Raw genomic sequence first — 25,047 nt, 5'->3', positions numbered from 1 at the left:
TTTACTCCACAGAGTAAAAAAGAAAGAAAGAAATTATGAAGCTCCCTGAATTACTGGATGGGAAACACTGGCTTCTTTAATGCAGGAAAGCAGACTGGCTTCGCGGTTCTTGAAGGAGAAACGCATAACTCTTCCTCTCCATGCTCTTGGCTGGAGACACCCTGTGGGTAAGTTAGGGTAGAGGTAAGAGGGAGCGGGCAATTCCAGTATCTTCACATAGAGAAAAGGTAACGAAGAATCAGGCTGTAAAAGCCAACTATTGGGAGAGGAAATAAAACTTAAAATTTGTCATCATTAGTGGAAAAAAAAAAAAAAAAAGGAGTTAGGGACAAAAGGAGTAAGAAAATGATGGGGGTGGGGGAACTAATAAAGGAAAACCTGAAAAGGAAGTTGAAGAGAGGAAAGAGTGTCCTACGCATTTTGTTTTTACTCCTGCTCCTTCTCTCTGACTCCCTCCAGAAGCCAGAAAAAGTTTGCAAGCGCAACTTTAGGGATGGGAGACAGGGCTCTTCACCAACAGACCCACGAAAAGAAGCGCCTTCACCATTCCCCATTCGCGCCGCCGCCGTCCTTTCCCTCTCGCGGGGTGATGGGCAGGAGGCAACATTCTTGGGACGCGGTAGCTCAGCCGGATACCCCGGAATCCCGTCAGGCTCGAGCAGCACGCAGCTCTCCTTCTGGCAAAGCCTCCTCTGCCTTGGCCATCCACCTCCCGGAAAAGAAAAAGGAAATATCGAGCCTCTAAACCGTCCTTTCCCCCTCCCCCTCTTCCCGGGGGAGCTAAGGAAGAAAGTACCGTTCTGTGATTCACTGGAGAGAAAAGAGGGAGGAGGCAAAAGAACTCGGAGTGCCAAAGCTAAATAAGTTAGCTGAGAAAACGCACGCAGCTTGTAGCGCCTGCGCCGGGTGCGCCAGCTCCGCAAAGGCCAAACGGGCTCCGCGCTGGCCGGCCACGGGGCTAGGGACCCGGGTTTGGCCTTCAGGCTCCCCAGCAGCCGGGAAAAGGAATTGCTGCCGGGAGTTTCTGCAGAGGTGGAGGGAGATCAGGAAACGGCTTTTTCCTCACTTCGCCGCCTGGTGAGTGTTGGGGAGATTGGCAAACGCCTAGGAAAGGACTGGGGAAAACAGAGAGCCCTGGGAAAGTAGAGAAGGTGATCAGGAGGCCGTCCACTACGGCAGTTTATCTGTCCGATGAGAGCCCGACGCGACGCGTCCACTTCGCAGTTCTTTCCAGGTGTGGGGACCGCAGGACAGACAGCCGTTCCCACTGCCCTCCGTACCAGCACTGCCAGGACAGTCAGCTTTGCTCCCCAACGTCGAGGGCGCTCTGGCCACGAAAAGTTCCTGTCCAGTGTGATTCTCAATTCCTTGCTTGTTTTTTTTCTCCAGAGAACTTTTGGGGGGAGATATTAACTTTTTTTTTTTTTTTTTTTTTCTTATGTGGAAGCTGCTCTAGGCAGTGGGGAGGAGGAGGAGAAAGTGAAATATGCTGGAGAAGAGCGAGCCCTCCTTGTTCTTCCAGAGTCCCATCCATTAAGCCATCACTTATGGAAGATTAAAGTTGTCGGACATGGTGACAGCTGAGAGGAGAGGAGGATTTCTTGCCAGGTGGAGAGTCTCCACCGTCTGTTGGGTGCATGTGTGCGCCCGCAGCGGCGCGGGGCGCGTGGTTCTCCGCGTGGAGTCTCACCTGGGACCCGAGTGAATGGCTCCCAGGGGCTGTGCGGGGCATCCGCCTCCGCCTTCTCCACAGGCCTGGGTCTGTCCTGGAAAGATGCTAGCAATGGGGGCGCTGGCAGGATTCTGGATCCTCTGCCTCCTCACTTACGGTTACCTGTCCTGGGGCCAGGGTCTAGAAGAGGAGGAAGAAGGGGCCTTACTAGCTCAAGCTGGAGACAGACTAGAGCCCAGCACAACTTCCACCTCCCAGCCCCATCTCATTTTCATCCTAGCGGATGATCAGGGATTTAGAGATGTGGGTTACCACGGATCTGAGATTAAAACGCCCACTCTTGACAAGCTCGCTGCCGAAGGAGTTAAACTGGAGAACTACTATGTCCAGCCTATTTGCACACCATCCAGGAGTCAGTTTATTACTGGAAAGTAAGTGTTCCTACTTCTTATATTTATTCTTTGGAGAAATCTTAAGCATTTAATTAAGATCCAGCTCCAAACTTAAGGGAGTAACAGAAAATATGGGGAACAACTGAATGAATGAAGAATGAATGAATGATATATGTTATTGGGGTACCGTGTTAAAATGGATACAATGTTAATGATCTTAATTTTCTAGTCACGAGTGTAGTCTAGTTTTCCTGTTTACAGAGTCAATTGTAAGTTTTTAAATGAGATGAGAATGTATAAATACCCACCAACCAGAGATTTCCAGAAATGGTCTCCTATTTCAAATCTATTCTACTTTTGAGCATGCTCAGATTTTGTTTCAGATGTCATACTAGAATTCACACTCACCATCACTGATAAGAAAGATCAAAATTTTATTTTACTCTTGGTGCATTTTTAAATCTAGAATTAAATTATCAGAGAAAATGAGCCAATGAAACAGATATAATGTAAAATATGACCAGTTTATGTACGACTCTGCTTTGGTCTTTGATGGGCCATTTTCTCTTATGAGACCCTGTAATGAAGGCCATATTTAATTACCAAAGCAATTCCAAAAGGCAAGGAAATACAATGGTAAGTGCTCAAGAGGAGTCAAACTTCATCTGCAGTTTTCTGCTGCTCTTCACAGGTCTGGAATTTTCTGAGTAACCAACAGAAATCAGACTATTTGTATGCTTAAGTAAAGTGCTTTTCATATTGTTGCTGTTTTGCTAACTAGCTAAATCTTCTACTTAAAATGTTCACGCATTTTCATATTTTTACTCTATCCTATCAGAACATAGGCTACTGTAATTGATTTGGATGTACAAATTCAGCCTGTGGAACAAAGATAAACTAGGAAGGGCAGGGGTTAAGCTGGACAGAGGTAGAAGAAAAGCCTTAGCCATTTCAATCTATGTCTTGTGATTTCAGTTGCAGGACAGGGAACCCTTGCTTATGTGAAGTTGTTCTTGGAATTGGATCCTATAAAAGTAGCCAGTATCCATTGGAAAAATAAAGACTATTTTGTAAGAATCTCTGTCTTTCAGAGACTTTTGCTTACAGCATGATTTCCACTGCTTAGCAAACTGTCAGAACTTAACATCATTGCCAGAAAAGAAAAAAATTATTATCCTTCCCTCTCCTGAGAATGAGAAAAGTCTCACTGTACTTCAGAGTCATTTTAAAGGTTAATTGTGGCATCAGAAAATCAAGGGTATTTGATATTTATAAAGGAATAGATCATTGGCTGGAAAATAATAAGTCCATCTGGTGGCCTAGAGGTCAAGTTCTTCATGTTTAACCCCAAACACGCTTATATTTGGCTCATGAAATAAATGTCTCACAAAGCTTCACTGGACCTCTTCAAGTAACTTATAGAATTTAGATTTACACAGATAGCCAACAGTGGTTGAAAATATGTAACTGAACTATATGAATTTATTTTTCACAGTAAAGCGTATGTTCAAGACTTTTCACCAAACAAGAAAATTTGTTCTTAAACATTATCGTGCATTGAAACAATATGTAGGTTTTATCTTTTAACCATTATGTTTACTTAATAAAACGAAACAGGAACTAAGCTGAAAATATTTCCTAATTTTTTCTCTTTGGTGAAAGATTAACTTCTCTGTAATTTCAATGCAATCAAACATCTGATGAGATTTCTTTTCTCATTAAAAATTTTCATTCAGTGCAACAGGTTGTATAACTTTTATAGGCAAAAAGTACAAATAGCTACTGTGATTTGATTTAAATTTCTATTTGAATTAAACATTTGTATACCTTTTCACTTGCAATTTCTCCTTTTAGACAAATTACTGGAACCTTCCTTTAAATGAGCACAGATGTAAGAAATAAAGCGGTTATGGAAGCCCAGTTCTGGACTCATTAACCCATTTATGCCTGAGGTTGCAATTTTTTGAATTTTTGCAATCAGACTCTGGTAATGATCTTGAGCAGTAGTATATAAATAAATCCCACATGCTTAGAATTCCAATAATGGAACACTAGGCATAAATGAGTTAATAATGCAGGTCCCAGAGAATATGGTCATTTGTTCTCTCTGTGAACACATTCTATGCCTTGTGAATCTTCCAAAAAAAAAAGGAAGCAATAAAACAACTGAAACGAACTAAACTATTTTAAGGGAAATAAAATGGGTTATGAGAAGTGTGACATGATTCAAATATCTTCACATGACAGAGTTTACATAATTGAAGCTGAAGTTACTTTTGATACTGTTAACAAAACAGCCCTCCCTTTATATTTTTCTGGAGTCAAAAATTAAAAATCTATTTTCTTTTACTACACAAATCTATAACAAATTGCAGATTCCCTTAATAATTTACATCATATGAGTCTGGCAATATTGAATATCAGCCAGCCTGTCAATAAGCATTCATGTGTACAGACCCCTGCAATGGAGCTATGAAGAAGAAACAAGAAGTAAGCCCTAATCTCTGGATAGTAGTTCTCAAGCTGTAGTGTGCAAAAAGAATCAGTCCAAATGCTAGTTAAAATGCAGATTTCTGGGCCCTTCAGCTTTGGTTAGGTCCAGGGTTGGGTCTAGAAATCAATAGTGATTTAGTGAGCATGTCAGGTTATTATGATGATGACATTATCAAAAATAAATTAAGATTGTTAGTATTAAATGTTACCATCTGCTGAGCAGTCACTGTGTTAATGAATTTTATGTGCATTGTCTCATTTAATCCTTCTAACAACTTTAGATAGTTGCTATTGTTATGCCCATTTTATATTGATGTAGCAACAGATTCCAAGAGGGGTAGTAATGTAGGGATTCTATGCACTGGGCTTTGAGAAACAGCATTCTAGGTGTTCACAGTTGTCCTGATGAGATAAAAGGTTGATTGGGAAAGTGACTGCCTGTGTTTGATTTATTTCAAAGTAATTTACTCACTTTTGTTTTTACAGTTTTGCAAATAAAGATATGGATTAAAAATATCTTTCTTTTCTTAAAAGAGAATATAGTGAAGGCTTCATAAAGAGAATTATAAGTTTTGCAAAACCTAGACTTGTTTTATGCAGACCTTAGAGAAGGAAAGGTTGACAATCTGAATTGAATTCATATCTTTGATAGTAATTTTGTGTTTTTACTATTTTGTTACTCATTTATCCCACTTGAAATACCATGATGATCACTGTTAACAAATGCAAAGGTGACTCAAATAATGTTTATTTCTAATAGGATATTTGATAAATTCGCTGTGCTTAAAACAACCCCCTACCCAACTGGTACCCCTCACCATGGATAATCACTTTCCCAATTTCTCACACCTTAAATTAATTTTGCCTGGTTTTGAACTTTATACAAATTGAGTTACAGAGAGGATACTCTTCTATGTCTGGTTTCTTTTAGCATTATGTTTGTAAAATTTTTCAATGTTGTTTCCTGTATATATAATTTATTCGCTATCATTGAATAGTATTCCTTTGCATAAGCATATTACAATTTATTTACCCATTCTACTGTTAATAGACATTTGGGTTGTTTCCATAGTTGGGTTATTATAAACAGTGCTACCATAAAAATACTTGTATATGTTTCTTTGTGAACATAGGTATGCATTTCTTTTAGATATCTATCAAGAAGTGGAAATCCTGGGTTAAAGGGATGTGTATATTCAGTTTTGGTAGATACTGCTCAAGTTTCCCAAAGTGATTCTACCAGTTTATACTCTCACCAGTAATTGTATAGAAAGTTCTACTTGCTTCATATCTTTGTCAACATTTATTATTATCTTTTTTCATTTTAGCCACTCTGGTCATTATTCACTGCTACATCATTATGGTTTAAATTTGCATTTTCCTGACAATTAATAAAGTTGAGCATCTTTTCACATTTTTATGAATCAATTTTATATCCCCTTTAAAGAAGTATTTATTCAAATATTTTGCCTATTTTCTCTTTAGATGATTGTTTCTGCCTTATTAATTTGTGGTAGTTATTTATATATTCTATTCCTTTGTTAGAGATTTGTATTGCAAGTCTCTTTGCCCATGCTGTGGCTTGCTTCTTCATTCTCCTCAACAGTGTTTTGGTTTTTTAGTGTATTTTTTTAGTGGTTGTGGTGTGTTTGGTTTCTTTAGTTGTTTTTCTTTTTCTTTTTTTTAATTAACAGGAGGTTTTAATTTTCTTGTAATCCATGTTATAATCTTTTTCTTTTTATGTCCTATTGAAGATATTCTCTCTACCCCAAGATCATGACCATGGTCTTTTATCCCTAAGAGTTTTATTGTTTTGTTTTTATATTTAGATTATGATTCATCTGAAATTAGTTTTTAGTATGGTGTAAATGAGAGTTCAAGATTAGTTTTTCCATGTTTATACCCATTTGACCTACACTGTTTATTAAAAAGACCATACCGTCTCCATTACACTGCAGCATCACTTTTTCATAAGTCAGATGAATGCACGTTTGGTCTGTTTCTGCACTTTTCCATTCCAATTCTCATTGTTTTCACTGTTTAGCTATTTGTTGTGTCAATGGTATGTTCTCTTAACTACTATAGCTTTCTAATAAATTTTAATATCTTGAATGTAAATCCTCCTGCCTGTTCTTCAAAATTGCCTTGGCTATTTTTTACCAGTTCATTAATTTTCCTAGGAAAGAAGAGAGAGTATAGATGTACAGATGCAAATAGCTTGGAAGATTTGGTTTTGGGACTCTGAAGTAGTTCTCTTCTGAATTATCCTACTTTCTAAGTAAAATAATAAATGAGGTAATTAGCTGAGAATGAAGATCTGAAGGTTTAACGAGTGACAGAGAGAGATACAAAATATCTGCTAGGAGAGTGAGAAAGTGAATTGGGTAAAGAAATGCAGTAAAAATACTGGGCTGTAATGAGAGCCCACTTGAGATTTGTGGTCATAAATTTTAACAGACATCAGGCATTTTTTGTTTGTTTTTCTCCCACCCTTCTTGGTGCTTGTGTGCAGAAGTACAGTTGAAGAGGTGGAATTAACTAGTTTTTGAGATTTGCCAAATAAATAGCATGGTGGATCGTGGACTCTTTGCAAAGAAAGGGGGAATACTATAGGGGCTTATGTTCTCTTAAAAAGTGCTGGGGTCAATAAATTAACTGTCTGTATGTCGTTGAAATGAGAACACTACAGTAAACTTACAAAGTTGAAAACATAGATAATAGTGATTGAGAAAGTATATGCATGGGATCAAAATTTAGTTATGTAGTACAGGTTTTGAAAATTACAAGGTAATGAGTGCTAAGGTTGGATGGGGGAAAACATCTTTGGAAGTAAGGAAGGCAAAGTATTTGAAGTACAGAGTGTTGAATAATCACTCCCATGGATATCCATTGAGAAATCACTGAGAACAAAAAGAGAAATAGTAGCAAAGAGGACAGCGAGCCAGTGCTGGGATCATCTATGAATGAGTGCCAGTGAGAAACTAAGATGGCATGCATACCTGCTCCAGGTTCTGTGAATATTGGGATGTGAGTAAAAACCCAGCCCCAACTTGAAAATATGGCAGGGACAGCCAGCAATTAATTACAGCAAAAAGGTACAGGAGCTGTCCAGGGAAGAGATGAAGTTAAAGAGGATTTTGCTTTGAGACCAGACTGCACAACATAGTGAGACCCTGTCTCTAAAAATTAAAAATAATTAGCTATGTGTGGTGGCATGCACCTGTAGTCCCAGCTACTAGGGAGGCTGAGGTGGGAGGATCCCTTGGGCACAGGAATTTGAGGCTGCAAAGAGCTATGATTGGGCCACTGCACTCTAGCCTGGGTAACAGAGCAAGACCCCATCTCTTAGAAAACAGAAGTTTTAAGGAGGATTTTGCTAAGTAACAGTGGGGATATTGGAAAGTGTTAGGGAGTTGGGATGGGGAAAGGATTGAGTGAGAGTACAGGAAGGACATATACATATAGATATTAGAATCTGAATGAAAGCAAATATATTGGAAAGTTTGGAGTTTTGGTAAAGACTTAAATAAACGGGGATGAAAAGCATGGTGGGATTTTTTTTTTCCAGATAATCTCTTAGAAAGTGGTAAGTTTCTGGTTTTAATTATAGCCTCTTTCTGGAGATTGACTCAGCTGGGCCTTGCCAGCTATAGCCACACTGTATAGGCAGCCACTCAGTTGGGAGCTCTGGTGGCCTAGTTTGGTCTAGGAAGATAGGGTCCAGATAGGCCTCCTCTGTGGATGGCAGTGGCCTGTCAAGGGGGGGGGAACGTGTCTTCTAGTTTACAAAATATTGCTTTTAGATATTAAATTTTCAAGTTAGAATTGTCCTAGTGTAGGAAACCCTGAAAAAGTAACTGAATTCTTTCAGCCACTCTGATAGGAGAAAGAGTCAAGTAAGCTTAGGGGAATAGAGTTTGATTATTTCATTTCATAGGCATGTGTGTACACACACACTCATTTCCCATCAGCTTATTGTAAACATCACAGTCACGCATGCTTCCTCTTCCATCCACTTCTTTTATTCAAGGCGTAGTTTTAAGCAGCATGTTACACCCAGACAATACTCAATAAATATCAATTATATTGGTTATATGAGTTCAGTCATTACTTTCATAAATATTTAGTTGATACTTAAACATTTAGAAAAATTTACATGTTTACTGTTAGAAGTTCAGGAAAAACAAGAGTTTCCTTCAAGCCTTACTTTGACTCTGTAAAATGAATATAACAAATGGAGAGGGTGGCTTTGACACCTCACACATCCATTTTAAAAAGAATGGCTCAATAGTCAAACCATTTGACAAAGAGCTGCCAATTCCTATTTGACCATATGGGTTTTCGGATACTAGAATTGTGGTCAAGTAAACTATTGGCACACTCTTAAGCTCAAAGTCCATAATTTTCAAGAGTCTTTTTAAAAAGCCATTGAAGTGAATCCCTGTTCGGTAATTCTGTTGAGTTTCCTAAATAGCTGTACTTAAAGGTGGACATTATCCAGTTGCAGAAGGCTGACAATATCTTGTGTCATGCAAATGACCTGTCTTAGAAATCAAAGATAAGAGGACCAAAAGACCTAGAGCCCCTATTTTGAATATGAGCTCAGTATAAAAGTCTTTTTATTTCAAAGTTTGGTTTCATTCAGTTTTTTCCTATGGCAATATTCTAAAATTAATTTTGATTTCTTCTTTTCCTGTAAGTACTTTACCTTGATATAATTAGAGTTTGTTTCAGTGTTCTTTTATAATTCTAGATATATTCCCAGTAGTGTTACCTCATTGAGGCATTTTTTCCATGCCTTACTGTAAAAAAAATAATAATAATAATGAAAGACTTTCTGCTTCTCATCTTTTAATCTCTCTTCTATTTTATTTATTTATTTATTTATTTATTTATTTATTTATTTATTTTTAGTGTTTTTTGAGATAGGGTCCTGCTGTGTCACCTAGGCTGGAGTGCAGTGTCATAATCATGGCTCACTGCAGCCTCACCCTCCCAGGCTCAAGTCATCCTCCTGCTTCAGCCTCCCAAGTACCTGGAGGACTACAGGTGTGCACCATCATGCCTGGCTAATTTTTGCATTTTTTGTAGAGACAGGGTTTCACCATGTTGCCCAAGCTGGTCTCTAACTCCTGGGCTTAAGTGATCCACCCACCTTGCCCTCCCAAAGTGCTGGAACTACAGGAATGAGCCACCTTGCCCAGCCCCTGTCTCCTCTAATTTACCCAACACATTTGATTTACTAAAACTGACTCTCATGACATCACCATCCTCAGCAAACACGCTCCCTGTTCCCCCACTGACTCCAAAGAATAGGAAAATAAATAATTTTATACTGAAGGCCTTCTTGTGCCATTTGTTTTTCAGACATCCTGTTATTTGATCTTCACATGCACACTGAAGGTAAAAATTTTTTATTTGAAAAATATTTCTCAAATATTTTACAAATGTCCACATTTTATGGATGGCATATGAACATTTTAGAGAAATTACATAAATTGATCATGGTCACACAGTTTCTTAAGCAGCAGAGCTATTTGAACCTTAACTTGTGTGACTTTATTATTTTTCATCACCCCATTCTGCCTCCTATGAAAATTATGAACACCTCAGTCCAGTTATTAAACAATATTTTTAGCCTTATCTTTCTCCTTCTACCTTCAAACTCTACACCAGAGAAATGGATGATTCACAGTTTCTCAAGAACATCTCGATTTCCTCTCTTCTTCGGCTCATTCTGTTTTCACTCCTTGGAATTTACACCCTATCTCTCTTTGCCCAAATCCCAACCACTCATTAGGACTCACCTAAAATACCACTTTGCTTATACAGCTTTCCATGATTCCTTAGCCAGAAATCATTTATTTCAATGATGAGCTTTCGTATTCCTTTCTGTAACTGTCTCATTAGGCATGATTTTCCACTCCTTCACAGCTATTACTGAACCTCTTATTTCCCTTGCTGGTCCCCTAAGCAACAAAGCTGATTTATAATCTCCATAAATCTCACAGCACCCAATACAGTGTTTTGTACTAATAGGCACTAAGTAAATGTGTGAAGAATGAATGAATGAATGAATGAATGAATGAATGAATGAATGAATAGATGAATAAATGATTATTTATTTACCCCTGGCAGTCAATATGATCAAGAAGAAGTAGCATATAATTTATATTAAGGAAATCTGAGTTATGGTACAGTGCTGATTCAACAAATTACTGACTTTGACCTTGAATACATTTTTTGATATTTCTGAGATGCATTGTTTTCATCTATAGAATCATAGCAATGATATTATTTACTTACCAATCTTAAAAGTTATTCCACTCATCAACTGACATAACATATGTGAAGGTACTTAGAGAATTTTACATATTATGTAATTTTAAAGTAAGCATTCTTTTAAATTTAGAGTTATGTCTCCATAATTGTAATCATATACAAACCTTACAAGAAGTGGCTTTTATTCTTTTTTAAAGCTTTCTGTAAGTATAGTCATAGCTCTCATCCAACTTTAATCTGTTGATTTAAAAAAGGGTTAAAATTAAACCCCATATGTTTTAATTTTAATATGTTTTATCTGGCATGGTATTCTGCATGATATTGTTGGTTCTCAGATGTTCAAAAAAGGTGACTGGGGTGTATTTTTTAAGGTCTCTGCACTTGCAAACTGTTTTAGTTGTTGGTTGTCATGCTTGGCAGAATCTACTGGAACCCTGCTAAGCCTGTGACAAGTGAGAGCAAATGTATATTTAAACAGTGATGTCAAAAGTATAACACTAAATGAGGCATTGAAAATAGGGTAATGGAAAGGCCAGTAATTAATTACTTCAAATTCCTTCAATGAAAAATGTCAAAACATGTTATTGAATATTATTAATATATCTTGTCCAGCTTTGAACTCCAGTTCACCCTGGGACTACTAGTCAGAAGGTACACAATGGTTTTGAATTAATATATTGTTTTAGTTTTCATAGGGATTGAAACATCTGTGCTTTATGATCACTGTTTCAATAACCTCCTAAATTATTATATTGCTTACAGCATCTGAATCCACCTCTACAATAAGACCTAAGTAAAATTCCTACAATAGTCGAAATCATGACACTTCCCCGCTTAAAATTTTTAGAAGTTTCCACTACTTGGAGACTAAAGCATAATTTCTAAGCATTCCATATAAGGGCCTTCAAAATCTGGCCTCTGCTAAGGTTCTGCTGCAATCTCCCAACAATTTTCCATTTATACCTTCTTTGGATTATCAGTGCCAGAGTACTTGTACTTTCCCACGAGGGCTGCATCCTCATACCACCCTGTTTCCTTCTAAGCAGGGCTTCCTTTGGTAGAACGTTCTTCATTCACCTCTGGGAAAACATCATTGCATCTTTCTAGACCCTCTACCACCCTCATCTCCTCACCAATGCTTTTCTGATCATTTTCTCACCCCACCTCAGGCAGAGTCAAGTGCATTCTGCTCTGTTCCTATAGTCTTTTCTGCATTCCTCTGTTTCAGTTTTTATACTTAGTTACCTCTTTCCTCTTAATCCCTAAGTGTACAAGAATACACTAAATTATAAACTTCACATAGTCTAATTAAAAAAACACATAAATATTATATGTATATACAAATCTCTCTCACATATATATATATATGTGTGTGTATATATATGTATACGTGTGTGTATATATACATATATCACAGTGATTAAAAGCAAAGAACTTATGTGACATCATCCATATAACTTCAACTAGCTATCCTTCAGTTTTTTCATGGGAAAATGGGGATGATCATTATAGTACCTCATGGGGTTTATTATGAGGATTAAGTAGAATTGTGTACCTAAAGCATTTAGAACAGAGCCTGCCACATAGAAACCCATATAACTTGATAATCTTGGTTACCTCCAGGCTGGGAAACTTTAAGTTAACCCATAAATAGTTAATCAATGTTTGCTGATAAGCAGACTCTCAATAAACATTTATGCAATAATTAAACCAAGTGAAAAGCTCTGAATGAGAAAATATTCAAAAACTATGTTAAGTGTTTTATGACTGACATTGAATATGTCAGAATAACATTTTATATTCATTCTGAATTTTAGGAGCTTTCATATTTTTCATCTGTTAGTACAATAGCTTAAAATCTAAGGGAACGTTTTCATTTAAAAATTGTTAACATCATATTACCATTGCTCATCAATTGAGATATGATGCCATATTTGATAGAGTTGGATGAACATAGATATTCAGATTGGTAGCAAACTTTAGTAATTGTTCAAGCATAATTTTAAGTTATATCATATTCAGAGAGAGCAGTTATTTTAAGTGGAAGTTATCTGAGAAGCAGGAGGCATAGGATTGGATACCTATGTCTAACCCCAGCTCCACACTTCAAGTGAAACCTTAGGTTACTTAAAGCCTGTAGATCTCCTCATCAAATGAGAGTAGTAGGAACTTAACAGACCATTCATTCTGGTATATTTATCTTATTAAATAAGACCATAAGGGAGAAAATATAGAGAGCATTACCTGGCATATAATAAATGCTCGATACATTCTAAGTTTTAGATTTAACTGAACTTTCAGGGAACTTATTTTGAATAGAAAGGGAAAAGTATTTTCAAAGTCTCAACTACTCTAATAAATTTTGTTCCAAATGGGCATATGTAGAATCCATATCAGAAATGACAGCATACTTACAAACCTTTTAGGTTTACCTTATGTAAGCTTTACACACTTTTTCTTGGGTGTAATAAGATGTGGCAGCCAACAAAGAGTGATAGAATTTTTAGAGTTCAAAGAGATGTTGAATATTATTTTTCCCAAAACCTTCATTTTATAACAATGAATTCTCTCTCCACTGACTGAATATAATCAATAATAAAATTTCTCTATCCTATCACCAACAGCAAATCTACCAACCAACTGGGCCTCTTAGGGAGACATGCCAGAAAATAATCACTAGGTCATTGTCCCCTTCCTGAGGAGATACCATGATATGCTTTTCTTAAAACTTGGTTATTCTCAAGCTTAGTAGAGAGGGTAAGGACCAGCCATAGATGAGAAAGAGGATGTGGCAACTGACTGGACCCTGTCAGAGTGCTGAATTGTTCCATGCACAAAGCCTAGATGGGCTTGATAGGCATGGTTTGGCAACATTCAGTGCCCAAGAAGGTCCAGCCAGCAGTTGGACACAGCAGCAAAAATTTGGCTGGCAACCAACCCTTGATTAAATTAAATTCATAACCACAAATCTAAAATAGGCACTAAAATATGCCAGCAGTTTTTTTACCTTCTTATTTTATATGTCCCATTCTTCAGAACTACTATTTCCAAATTTCTCATCTCCTCAAACTGCTAATATCCTTTCATCAGCTCATTGCCTTACTTCAAAATTCCATTGAGAATTAGAAGCAATAATAAATTAGCCCTTTCATTACCAACACCAAGTTTACCAACTTACCAGCATTGACAGCATATGTGCAGCCTTCCTCTTCAAGTAGGCATTAAGGTACATGCATCAGTCAAAGACCCATGCCTCCCCAAGCCACTTTTTTCCTCCTGAAGGACTTAGTTTTTACAATTTTACATTCTTTCTTTGTCATTTTCTATCTCTAGTAAAGCACTTCTACCATCACATAAATTAGTTTAAGTTCCTTCTATCTAAAAATAAACTAAAACAAAGTGCACAATTTACTTGATTCAATTTTTCTGCACTTGTACCTAGCAAAAATTCATGAATTATATATATACTAACTCCATTTCAATTATTAACCTATAATATATTAATATATACTGTAAATTTGATAGCATACCTGTATTATAATATTAATTCATCTCTACTATAATCTATACTATAATTGAAAATTTTAAAATAAATTTATAATGTATTAGAAATTTATTTAAAACATTATCCCTAATCTTCAATCTGAAACCAAAGAATTTTTACATTGTTTTATCAGATTTTTAAAAATTACCTTTGGAGTTGAACATTATGAGGTTAAAGACTGTTATATCCTTTGAACACACCAGGTTCTTGCACAGGATAAGGTCATAACGAATGTATGTGAACGGAGTGATTTGGACTCAAATTAAAATTTAATTTGGTTTAGATATTTTTTAAATAATTTTGAAAATTATTTTGAAGATTATTTTGAAAATAATCTCCAATAATAATCAAATAAACTCAAACATTTGAAATCAATTTTTTACTTTGTTCCTAGTTTGGCTATCTTTGTAACTCTGTAGTTTAGTCGTACATTTTTCCTAACTAAAAGATTTAGTTGAGCATAAAATCTTGTTAATAGCAATTTAACATTTATTTGGCATGTATGTGCTAAGAAATATACCTTATGTACATTACCCTCTAATATATATTCTTAGTACATCTATCTCTAAAAAATATATTTATCTCTCTATATATGTGTATATCTATATCTGTATCTCTTTTATATATTCTCCAAGTCTCATAACTCTAGAGTAATTATTATTATCCACATTTCACACTTGAAGAAATCAAGCTCAGAGAAGTAAGGTATCTTGACCAAGGTCCCATGTAAGTAATGAAGCTAGGATTCCAACTCCAACACTATGATTTTTCCATGACATTATTCAGATGGCTGACAGGATGGGTTTGTTATCCCTGCACAGCTTTCTTTAGAGCAGAAAACAATAAATATCTTTCATTATTAAAGTAAAGCAACAGCAGGCTAAGTAGATACAGTTATTCTAAAAACCAGAAACTCTAATTCAAAATTATTTCCCATACTGTTTTGGGAAGTTGCAAGAAGTTCTTGTTTTTTATTTGTTTCATGTATAAATTAATGATGTCAATATTACCTTTCAGAATTTCTAAGAATACTTAACCTATTAATCAAACTATGCTTTCTCTTATTGAGAGATGAAATGAAGAACTTAAATATTTGATAACTGTAGATGCCACAAGACATAATATAATTCCAGTTCTATTTTTGTTACTGTGTTTTGAAGTAATGCCTAGTTCCTATACAATATTTTGTTTAAATTTGACTGTGAAAAGTTTTTATAATATTTTCCACATATATTGTTGATCCTAACAACCTCTCAAATATTAACAATTAGATATTTAGGACTGTAAGATGTATATAATAGAGCAATGTATAAGAATTACTCCAAGAACTTGTTAAAACTGTATGTGTATGCCTCTGGTCCTACCCTAATATTTCAGAAGGGCTAGGGTGGGGGTATTGGTTCTGCATTTCCAATAAGCTCCCTGGTGAAGGTGAAGTTGCTGGTCTGGGAACCGTACTGAATAACACTGTGGTAGAGTTTTGATTTTTAATGCTCCATGGTGATTTATTGCCACCTTTGTCTCTTTTTTTTTTCTCCCCACCATTTATTTAACACTTGCTATATGCATATGACTACTTAATTTAAGTACTGTCTTAGAATCAAGTCAATTAACTTGTGTTTTTCCTCCTAAAGTCTGCAATTGAAAGCTTGTTTAAAGTCTCATAGAGTTGACTCTTGGAAGAAACATCCCTATTAATGTGTGTCTGTTCTCCCATAAAATAAGTGATATATTCTTATTTTAGGCTTAGTAATTGGTTCAAGATCAAAAAGCAACTGATAACTGAATAATGAGTTTCTGAAAACTGAATCATGGAAGTAAAGGTACTAGGAGATGTAAACCTTTTGGAGTATAGTTCTTTTTTATGTGCTCCTTTCCTACCACAGTGTGAACTTCAAGAAAACAAATGCTTATTTCAGTGTGTTGTTTAAATCAGGAAGCTATGAATTTTATCTGGTTTTCATCAGTTTCAGAGTATGTGCATATACCGTATATCATAATTTTCTAAAGCGTTATAGCTATCTTAGCTAGGGAATTCACTGTCATTATCTCTAAAAGAAAATTGGGTCAATTGGATCAATAGTCTGAAATTTGCTACAATTAAAATAATTCAGTGGTTCGTTTCCAAGAATAGAGCTTTTTAGATCCGTTTTCTTTTCCACTGTGTCTCTGAATGATTCCAGATGTCAAAATAATAAAACAAAAAACATAAGTAATTTAAAATAGTGTTTCAAGATCTATGTTAATACACTGGATTATGTCGTTTAATCCTCACCTCAAACCTATGATGTAGCTGAGCATGATTATTTCTTAATTACATAAAGGAAACTCCCAAGGTTAAATGTATACCTTTAGAAATTCTGAAAGGAAGAAAACTACTCATCGACTAATTTGTAACCCTTGTGACACTCCATTACCAGCTAATGGTTCATTAAGTAATGGCCTTTGATTTAAGTGGTGTCGTTTTTATTTCCCTGAAATTCATCCATCATTCATTCATCCATTCATTCAACACTGAGAACCTACTCTTTGCCAGGTGCTGTTCTAGACACTCAGTGATTATGGTTTGGCTTTGTTCCTACCCAAATCTCATCTTGAATTGTAGTTCTCATAATCCCTAAATGTCCTGGGAGGGACCCCGCAGGAGGTAATTGAATCACGGTGGTGTTAACCCCATCCTGCTGTTCTCATGATAGTGAGTGAGTTCTCACAAGATCTGACGGTTTTATAAAGGACTTTTCCCCCTTTTGCTTGGCACTTCTCCTTCCTGCCATCATGTGAAGAAGGACATGTTTGCTTCCCCTTTCCCCATGATTGTAAGTTTCCTGAGGCCTCCCCAGCCAGGTGGAACTGTGAGTCAATTAAACCTCTTTCCTTTATAAATTACCCAGTCTTAGACAGTCCTTTATAGCAACATGAGGATGGACTAATACACTGGGAACCATATAAGTTGACAAACCTATAAAAATCCCTGTTTTCATGTTGTTCATATTCTAGTGCAAGAAGACACAAATAAGAAAACTATATAGTATGCTAGAGGGTGACAGGCTCTAAGAAAGAAGATAAGGCAGGAAAGAGGATTGGGAGTCACAGAAATTGAGAGGAGAATATTACAAAGGTCACAGAAGGCCTTGATAAGAAGGGAGGCGAGGAAGGGGTCATTGTATGTAGATTTTCCAGGCAGAAAGTAGAGTGAATGCATAAGTGTTACAACAGGAACCCCCTTGGTATGTTCAACTACCATTACAGGACAGCCCCACTAAGCTAGTTCAGAGACAGACCAGGAGAGAGTAAGGGGAAATGAGTTCAAAGCAGTTAAAGAACCCTGATCCTATAGTGTAATGTAGGCCCAGGCAGGGGCACTGACTTTCACTTGACTAAAGTGGGAGCCATTGGGAGGCTTGGAGCAGAAGGGGAACCTGATCTAACTTCGTTTTCAACAGAACTGCTTTAGTGGCTGTGTTGAGGATAGATCATGCAGGTTGGATGGAGAGCAGGTGGATCTGTTAAAGAGACCATAGCATAAACCTGTGTGACAGATAGTGGGATGGAGGGAAAGGTGATAGAAAGTGATGGATCCTGAGTATATTCTGCAGACAGAGCAGACAAGATTTTTTGATGAACTACAAATGCAACAGGAAGAAAAGGAGGAGTCAAGGACAAATTCAAGTTTATTCATTCAACTATTAGCAAAAGAAAAGAAAAAAGGTGTTTGCTCAAGCAGGCATGTATCACAAGTTACAGGAATCTCTTTGAGAATTACATTTCACATTTCAAAGCCTAACAATAAGTAATAGTCTTTGTTTCTCCCTTCTCTTTCTGACTCCCTTAGGTTTTATATTTTGAAGGATTGCAGTTATAGATTTTTTTTTTTTTTCATTTATCATAGTAAGTGGTATCAGACGGTCTGCATCTGAGTTCTGGCTCAGCCACTTACTAACATTTCAAAAGAAAGAAAAAGCAGCACAGGTGAATGTGGGGGGAGGGTGCTGCATTAGGGCAAGCATGCTTGTCTGGCCTTACCTCTGTCCCAGAGTAGAATGAACTGGGTGAATTCACCATTCTCCCTTACTTCATTACTTTGGACTTGTAGCCAAAACTCTGCACATTATTAGTGCATCCATATGGTCAGATGGTTGGTGATAAAAAGAAATCAACACAAAGAGCCAATGTATGAACTCAACTTCCCTCTCTATTTTCATCAAAATGAAAATGTTCCTACTCCAGACTATTGGTTGCATCAAATATCAAGTGTTTACACACACACACACACAGAGAGAGAAAGAGAGAGAGAGAGAGAAACACAGCCACACATACATGTTTTTCCCTTTCTCTTGGATTAATGTCAAGACAAAAGAGTCTGAGCAGCAGTTGGTGGTCCTGCACTTACATTTTTAGAATTATAATTTTTAAGGATTTACATCTGGCAAGATTTTTGTTAAAATTTAAAGTCCACCTATTTTGCTTCTTATTTTAAACTGGCTAAAAATAGGTCATTTACTTTAATTTATAGAACATAGTCATTTATTACAACTTTTCCACATTGGTGATCTCTTCTTTTTGTTCTCCAAAAGCAAAGTACTCACTAAACAGTTTATGGGCCAGCCTGAATAAGTTGTATTACTGCTGGCTTTTGCTGCAGTTTTCTGGGCCAAAGAGTTAACAGCTGTGCAGACACTGAGAAAGATTTCATTGAGAGGAATGTTTGTTTTAATGCATTCACCTTAGTTACCACACATAGTATTGAAATCAAAACGTCCAACCTCCATCTGATGTAACATGTTAGCCCAAACATCCCCTTTCTTAGATTTTAAGAACAAGCACTACAGAACATATCCTGCAAAAGAACATTTGTGCTTGTTTATTTTTTAAAGAATGCAGAGTCTAGTAATCTTTTACAAGTTCAAATCCCTCCTCTAAGTCCCTTTATTTTAAATCTTAAAGTGTAAAACTTTAGGCAAGCCAGGTTGTGTTATCGGGTAAGTGCTATTTCACTTCCCACCTGCTGGATGTCTCCTCCAGGTGTGATCAGAGTGTGCATGTCACATCTCCATGGTGTCTGCTCAGGATCTGCACTGTAGTCTGTCTCTCCCGTTCCTTATTTTTCACCTAGAGGAGCTGCCCATTTCACATTACCTGTGTTTGCCATAGGTAAATTGGTGTATTTCCTTGTTGGACTTGCAACTTATTCTATAATTTTTCAGACATTTTTCACTGTGGCACTATTCAGTCAAATGAATTTCTTGATGGAAAAGAAGCCCAGCATATAAAACAAAAGAAAGTAGAGCTGCTAGTGCAGGTTCCAGCCTCAACCCCTTCGTTCTAAGGCAGGCTCGGGACACTTCTGCCAATCTCCAGGGCTCCTGGGTCATCGTTTGAAATACACTGGTCTATTCAATCTACTCTGAGGGAATTTTCTTAACATATCAAGAAAATAAGTTACTGACGTAATGTTACAAATAAGCAATATGTTAATAAGGCAATCATTCTCAAGAAGTACCAACATCAAGTTATAAAATGTAAAAATAATGACTCAGCAGCAGCAACAATAAAAAGCTACAGATCTATTAAACACATCTTTTATAAGAAAATTATTTGATTCTTTCTTTTCTACAAACTGTGGCTGTCATTCTGATGAATACACCAGAATCAATTATAGCTACTAAAGTTGAGGCAGTTCACTAATAATCCTGCGGCATTATAACACTACCATGGAGGTGAGCATGAAATACTTTAACATCCAAACCACGATACTGGAGGTACACAGAAAATAATTATAAAACAGCAATGTTTGTAAAGTAGAGAAGCTTTTCCAGATGATCTTGAACTCTCAAAATTTTCACTTGTCATCAAATTCAATAGACCCGTAGTGAGAAAAGCATATAAGGAAACTATTGTTCAATAACTAAGTTGTAGTTAGGCATACCAGAACAGGTGTAGGGAACCACACATAGAATTTATTCTCCATCAATGTGTATTTTGTAAAACACCCACTACAACTCATTGTCAATGCCTCATTTTCTTATCATTTTATCATTGCCTAATTGTTATTTTATCAATATCTCATTATTATTTCTCTAACTCTAAAACAGGGAAACCAGTAGGAAGCTGTCTGGATGAGAAACAAAATACTTAAAAAAAACATAATGATAACACTAAGAATGGAAAGAGAACAATAATTCAAGAGAGAAGCAATTAGAAGGTACATTACTTAATGCCCCAATGAACATAGGCTTGAAGACAAGAGAAACTAGAAGACTTTCAGGAAAAAAAAAAAAAAAAAAAATCTATTTGGGTGGCCGATAGATCACAGTAAAATTAACTAAAATACGAGGTGGGTAATATTCTAACTTCTAGCTGTGCCATTTGGTTCCATACTTTCATTCCATTTTTCAGAAACCAAATTCCATTTGATAATATGCAACTATGTAAACACATTCTTATGAAACAGTTAATCTCATGTTGATTATAGTTGCCAAATGTTCAAGAAAAAAACATGTTTAATATACATAAAGTAAAACATACTGACTGTCTATGAAACTTGTATTTTAGTGCTACACATGATCATTGCAATCTCTGTAAATAAAAAATGATAGAACAGAGGTTATCCTAATCAATGTTACAAATTCAGAAAAGATAAGACATGAAAACAGGGAAGTGCTGGTTCTCTCTTACCCAGTCTCTCATAACAGTTAAAAATTCTTTCTTGAGGCTGTGAAATTGTTCACAGGTTTATATATGTCCCTAAAGTTCAAACAGTGAAGTGTCTCCAGAGCTTTATTACTCTGACTCATGTTTGGCCAGATGACTCATTATTAGGGAATTGGTTTACTAAGTCAGCTCTAGTGTGTGCATTTGAAACATTAAACAGAAAATTTTTGAAAGGAAATGTCATGCATATTTAGAGGCAGAGCTGTTAACGGGACAGAACACTGAACTGAGGGCAAACAGAAATTATCCCCCCCCAGTATGCTGTTGGCTTTTGAGGTTTATGTTCTGTGTGAGCCATTCAGAAAAATGTCTACCGCAACATGAAACAGATTACTTAATTTCACATTTGCCTGAAAAGAAATGTTCTCTTCAGACAGCTCTAGTTATTATTTAAATTTTATCATGCTTTTAAATTGCTATTTTAAGAAGAAAGTCATCATTTCTATCTTACCACCCCCATCCCGCTCCTAAAACACAAATGGTTTGATTCTGGAGAGCTTATTAGAAGGATTGGTAGAGTAGAAATGGCAAGAGTGGGTGTAGCCTGTGTGCGGGGTTTAACCTTGCAACAAAGGAGAGAGAAATGTTGTGGCAATTTAAAAACTGGCAGGTTCAAAGAGAGGATATTTTCAAGATAGAGAGAGACATATGCTTGAAGGTAAAGGCTGAGGATAAAATGTAGGGAAATTAGTGGAAAGTAGAAGATTAAAGAAATAGGAGAGGTAAATTTATACCACAATCACTCTCTTCTCAGCCTATTTGAAATTTTATATTGAAATATTGAAATATTGAAATTTTATTTCTCTTCAAAGAGGTACATCAATGATACATCCTTCTCCCAACCTTCCATGCCTTAAGCTCTGTTATATATCTATTTGTATATATGTATCAGCTAAAGTCAAAATATGCAGGTTAATATCCATAGAGAATAATTGCAGAGAAATAACCAATCTATGATGTAGGAAAAATAACCAATCTATGATGTAGGAACCTGATCTTTATCAAAGTTAGGGGTTCAAAGGCCTTTGGTTATCATAGTTGTCTAGTTTGGAGAACATAGTGCAAATAGAAAAATAATTAACAGATTCTTTCATTTTTCTACAAATAGGTGAACACTAGACATCATGCTGTCTTTAGTCATAATATTGATAATGTCTTTTGTGCTGTTGGTAACGCACTTAAATTTTTTAACATTAATTTTGTTTCTATACCTCTGTCCTTAATTCAGCTGAATTTTCATTGTACACTTTATGTACAGCAACATTTAATAAGGAGGCTGATTTTTTCATCTCCTTTTTGCCAGACTGCCTAATTCAGTTCATGTTGCATCAGGCAGGAGAACTGGTGTTCAGCTTGCTTTTCCGTGGTTTGTTTGGAAGGAGAGAGTAAGAGGAAATAGAGGCTCCAGGCAGTGGCAACAGCTGGAAGGCTTCTCTAATTAGATTCCAAGCAAACTTGGGCTGCATTTATAACTTTCCATATGCTGGCTTACAGTTTCTTTTAAAAAGCCTCCCAAAACAACATGCAAATTTAAAAAGATTTGCTGCACTTGTATATGTCACTCAATATGAAGTTGTTTTTCTTGAGCACCTTAGCATAGAACTCAGACTAGCAATCACTGAGTCCTAACTTTGAAGATGTTATCCAGACAAGATGGTCTCAGACGGTCTGTGTGCTTGACTGATTTTTTGTTTATTGATGAAAATTTTTAGACTGCCATTACATCATAACAATTAAGAGACGTTTTTAAGTCTTGTAGATGAAATTCTGTCTCACTTTTAAGATTGTTCCCACATAAGCAATTTGGAGTCTTTTTTGCAAGTTAATGTTACTTTTTTTTAAAGAAGCACAAAGGAAGCAAATCGTTGTGTTCAATACACAAATCAGTCACCGTGAACTTTGAAAATAAATGTTGTACATTTGTAATTTTGGTTTTTGTGCTCAACAGTAGAGAGAGAGCTCAGAGTTGATGGGTTTTGTTTTTTAATGTTCTATCCTGGAAAGTTTGATTGAAGATTTTCCCACTCAATGTAACAAAAGACCATATTTGTTGCAGAAAAATGACTTTAAAGACTCACTTCCATTTTTAAGTAAACAATTCTCTACTTATTTTTATATTTTTTCCCAATACAATGTATTGCTTATTAATTTTGCAAGCATAGTTTATCTTTCTATTTTTTCTCAGGAGAGGTCTCTGAAATTAACTTTTTTAAAAGAAGAAGAAATCCCTAATATTTAAGGATGCTAATAGAGATATTTAAATAAAATGGTGGAAATACTTTTTGGAGAGCTAAAACTAAAAGAACTGTACCCATCCTAAGACGTCGGACATCATATTGAAGCCTTCCTTCCTATTAGCTTACTATATGATGAATCTGCCTCAAGGCCTTCCTCCCCAAACCTATCCTTGCTTGAAAACATTTTATATTATGAACTGCCTGCAATTATTAATGGCATTGATTATTCTAAAGTAAAATACACCCTCTAATTTAGGACCTATAATTCTGTAGGCCCAGCTTGCTGCTACAATTGCAACTGCCTGTAAAATGCTGCATTGTCACCAGTCTCTTCCCACATTAAGCCGCTGGAATTGTCTTTCTAAATTGCACATTCCATGGTGCTACTGCCTGCCTGAAAAGCATAAGGCTATTAGCACCCTGGAGCCTGTAAAGTCACTACACTTCGTTGTGTCATCAAAGACCCCTCACAAACCGGCCCCTGCAGTCTTTCAGACTCGTTTCTCACCACTCCTTCAAGTACCCAGTGATCTACTTGCACTGATCATGTCACCATTTCATGAACTTCATCTCTTTCTCATACTTTCATGCCATTGCATGAGCTGCTCCTTTCCAAATGCATTTTGCCCATTTCTCATCCTGTGAAGATACAATTTATCCTTCAGAACTCAAATCTGATTTTACTTCCCTTGCTTATTCCTGCAGACAAGTTTCTCCTTCTTAATTCAAACATTTTATTCATTGCTTTCTTCTCCATTGCACTGTGAGCTCTTCAAAAGGATAGGCTTTGTCTTATAAAATTTAAATTTCCCCAAGTATTTGGCATTATATGATATATAGTAAATGGCCAGTAAAGATTTATTAAGTGACAGTGTGGTCCCACTGATTTCTAGTTTATTTAAAACATTTCTTCCCATTTTTGTTTTTAATGTCTTAGAACCCCTTCTTCTATTCTTCCTGTTAAGTGATTAACAATTTACTCTTTATGTTCTAGGGGAATATATTAAATATTCCCTATAAGGAGAAGTGGCTCTTTATCCTTATGGATTTAAATCCTAATCTATTTTATTCTAAGCACATGTTTCATAAAGTAGGCTTTATCTAGCTTGCTTTCCAAATCACTACAAACTCTCTGAAACCAGCCTGGGCAACATGACAAAACCCTGTCTCTACAAAAACTAGCCAGGCATGGTGGTGCATGTCTTTAGTCCCGGCTACTCAGGAGGCTGAGATGGAAGGATCACTTGAGCCAAGGAGGTTGAGGTTCACAAATGAACCAAATAACAGTTTTTAAATAGATTTCAATAATGTTTTCCAATGTTCAGTTTCCATATTACAAATAACTCAGAACTATGATCTCATAAAATATTAGCTACTGTGGCTGGAAGATACTGAAGGGCAACATTTTCTAAAAATTACATTAAAAGGTATAATCATAACATTATTGTTGTTAAAACATTTTCAGAGAGGCACCACAAGGTAGCAGAAGCTCTGGATTTGGAATCAAAAAACTTCATTTTAGAGTTGAAATTTATGGTTTAAAACACTGTTTTATGCTGTATGCTCTTAACTAGATCACTTTACCTCCCTAAGCCTCGGTTTCCTGAGCTATAAATGAGGATTATAACAGTTATGAAGGTTAAACAAAGCAACATGTAGACCGGAAAGCACTCTACAGATGTTAGTAATTATTATTTGCATGGTATTTATTGAGTT

At 36.2% G+C, this 25,047-nt stretch overlaps 1 protein-coding gene across 3 annotated transcripts in view; it reads left to right on the top strand.

The window, feature by feature from the left end:
- Positions 1–890: 890 nt before the first annotated feature.
- Positions 891–25,047, top strand: part of ARSJ (arylsulfatase family member J) — a 77,012-nt gene continuing 52,855 nt past the window's right edge. For 2 of the 3 annotated variants that reach the window (XM_005555757.5, XM_005555756.5), the window contains exons 1-2: positions 891–1,077; positions 1,448–2,103. In XM_005555757.5, the coding sequence (XP_005555814.3) occupies positions 1,706–2,103 (398 nt within the window). In that variant the 5' untranslated portion in view covers positions 891–1,077; positions 1,448–1,705. The remainder of the gene's footprint in view (positions 1,078–1,447; positions 2,104–25,047) is intronic. The other variant, XM_074040354.1, reaches the window with a different exon arrangement.

The sequence above is a fragment of the Macaca fascicularis genome, chromosome 5, assembly GCF_037993035.2.
Source record: "Macaca fascicularis isolate 582-1 chromosome 5, T2T-MFA8v1.1".
In the NCBI taxonomy this organism is placed as follows: Eukaryota; Metazoa; Chordata; class Mammalia; order Primates; family Cercopithecidae; genus Macaca; species Macaca fascicularis.
The sequence above is the reverse complement of the archived record's forward strand: the minus strand, read 5'-3'. Positions and strand labels throughout refer to the sequence as shown.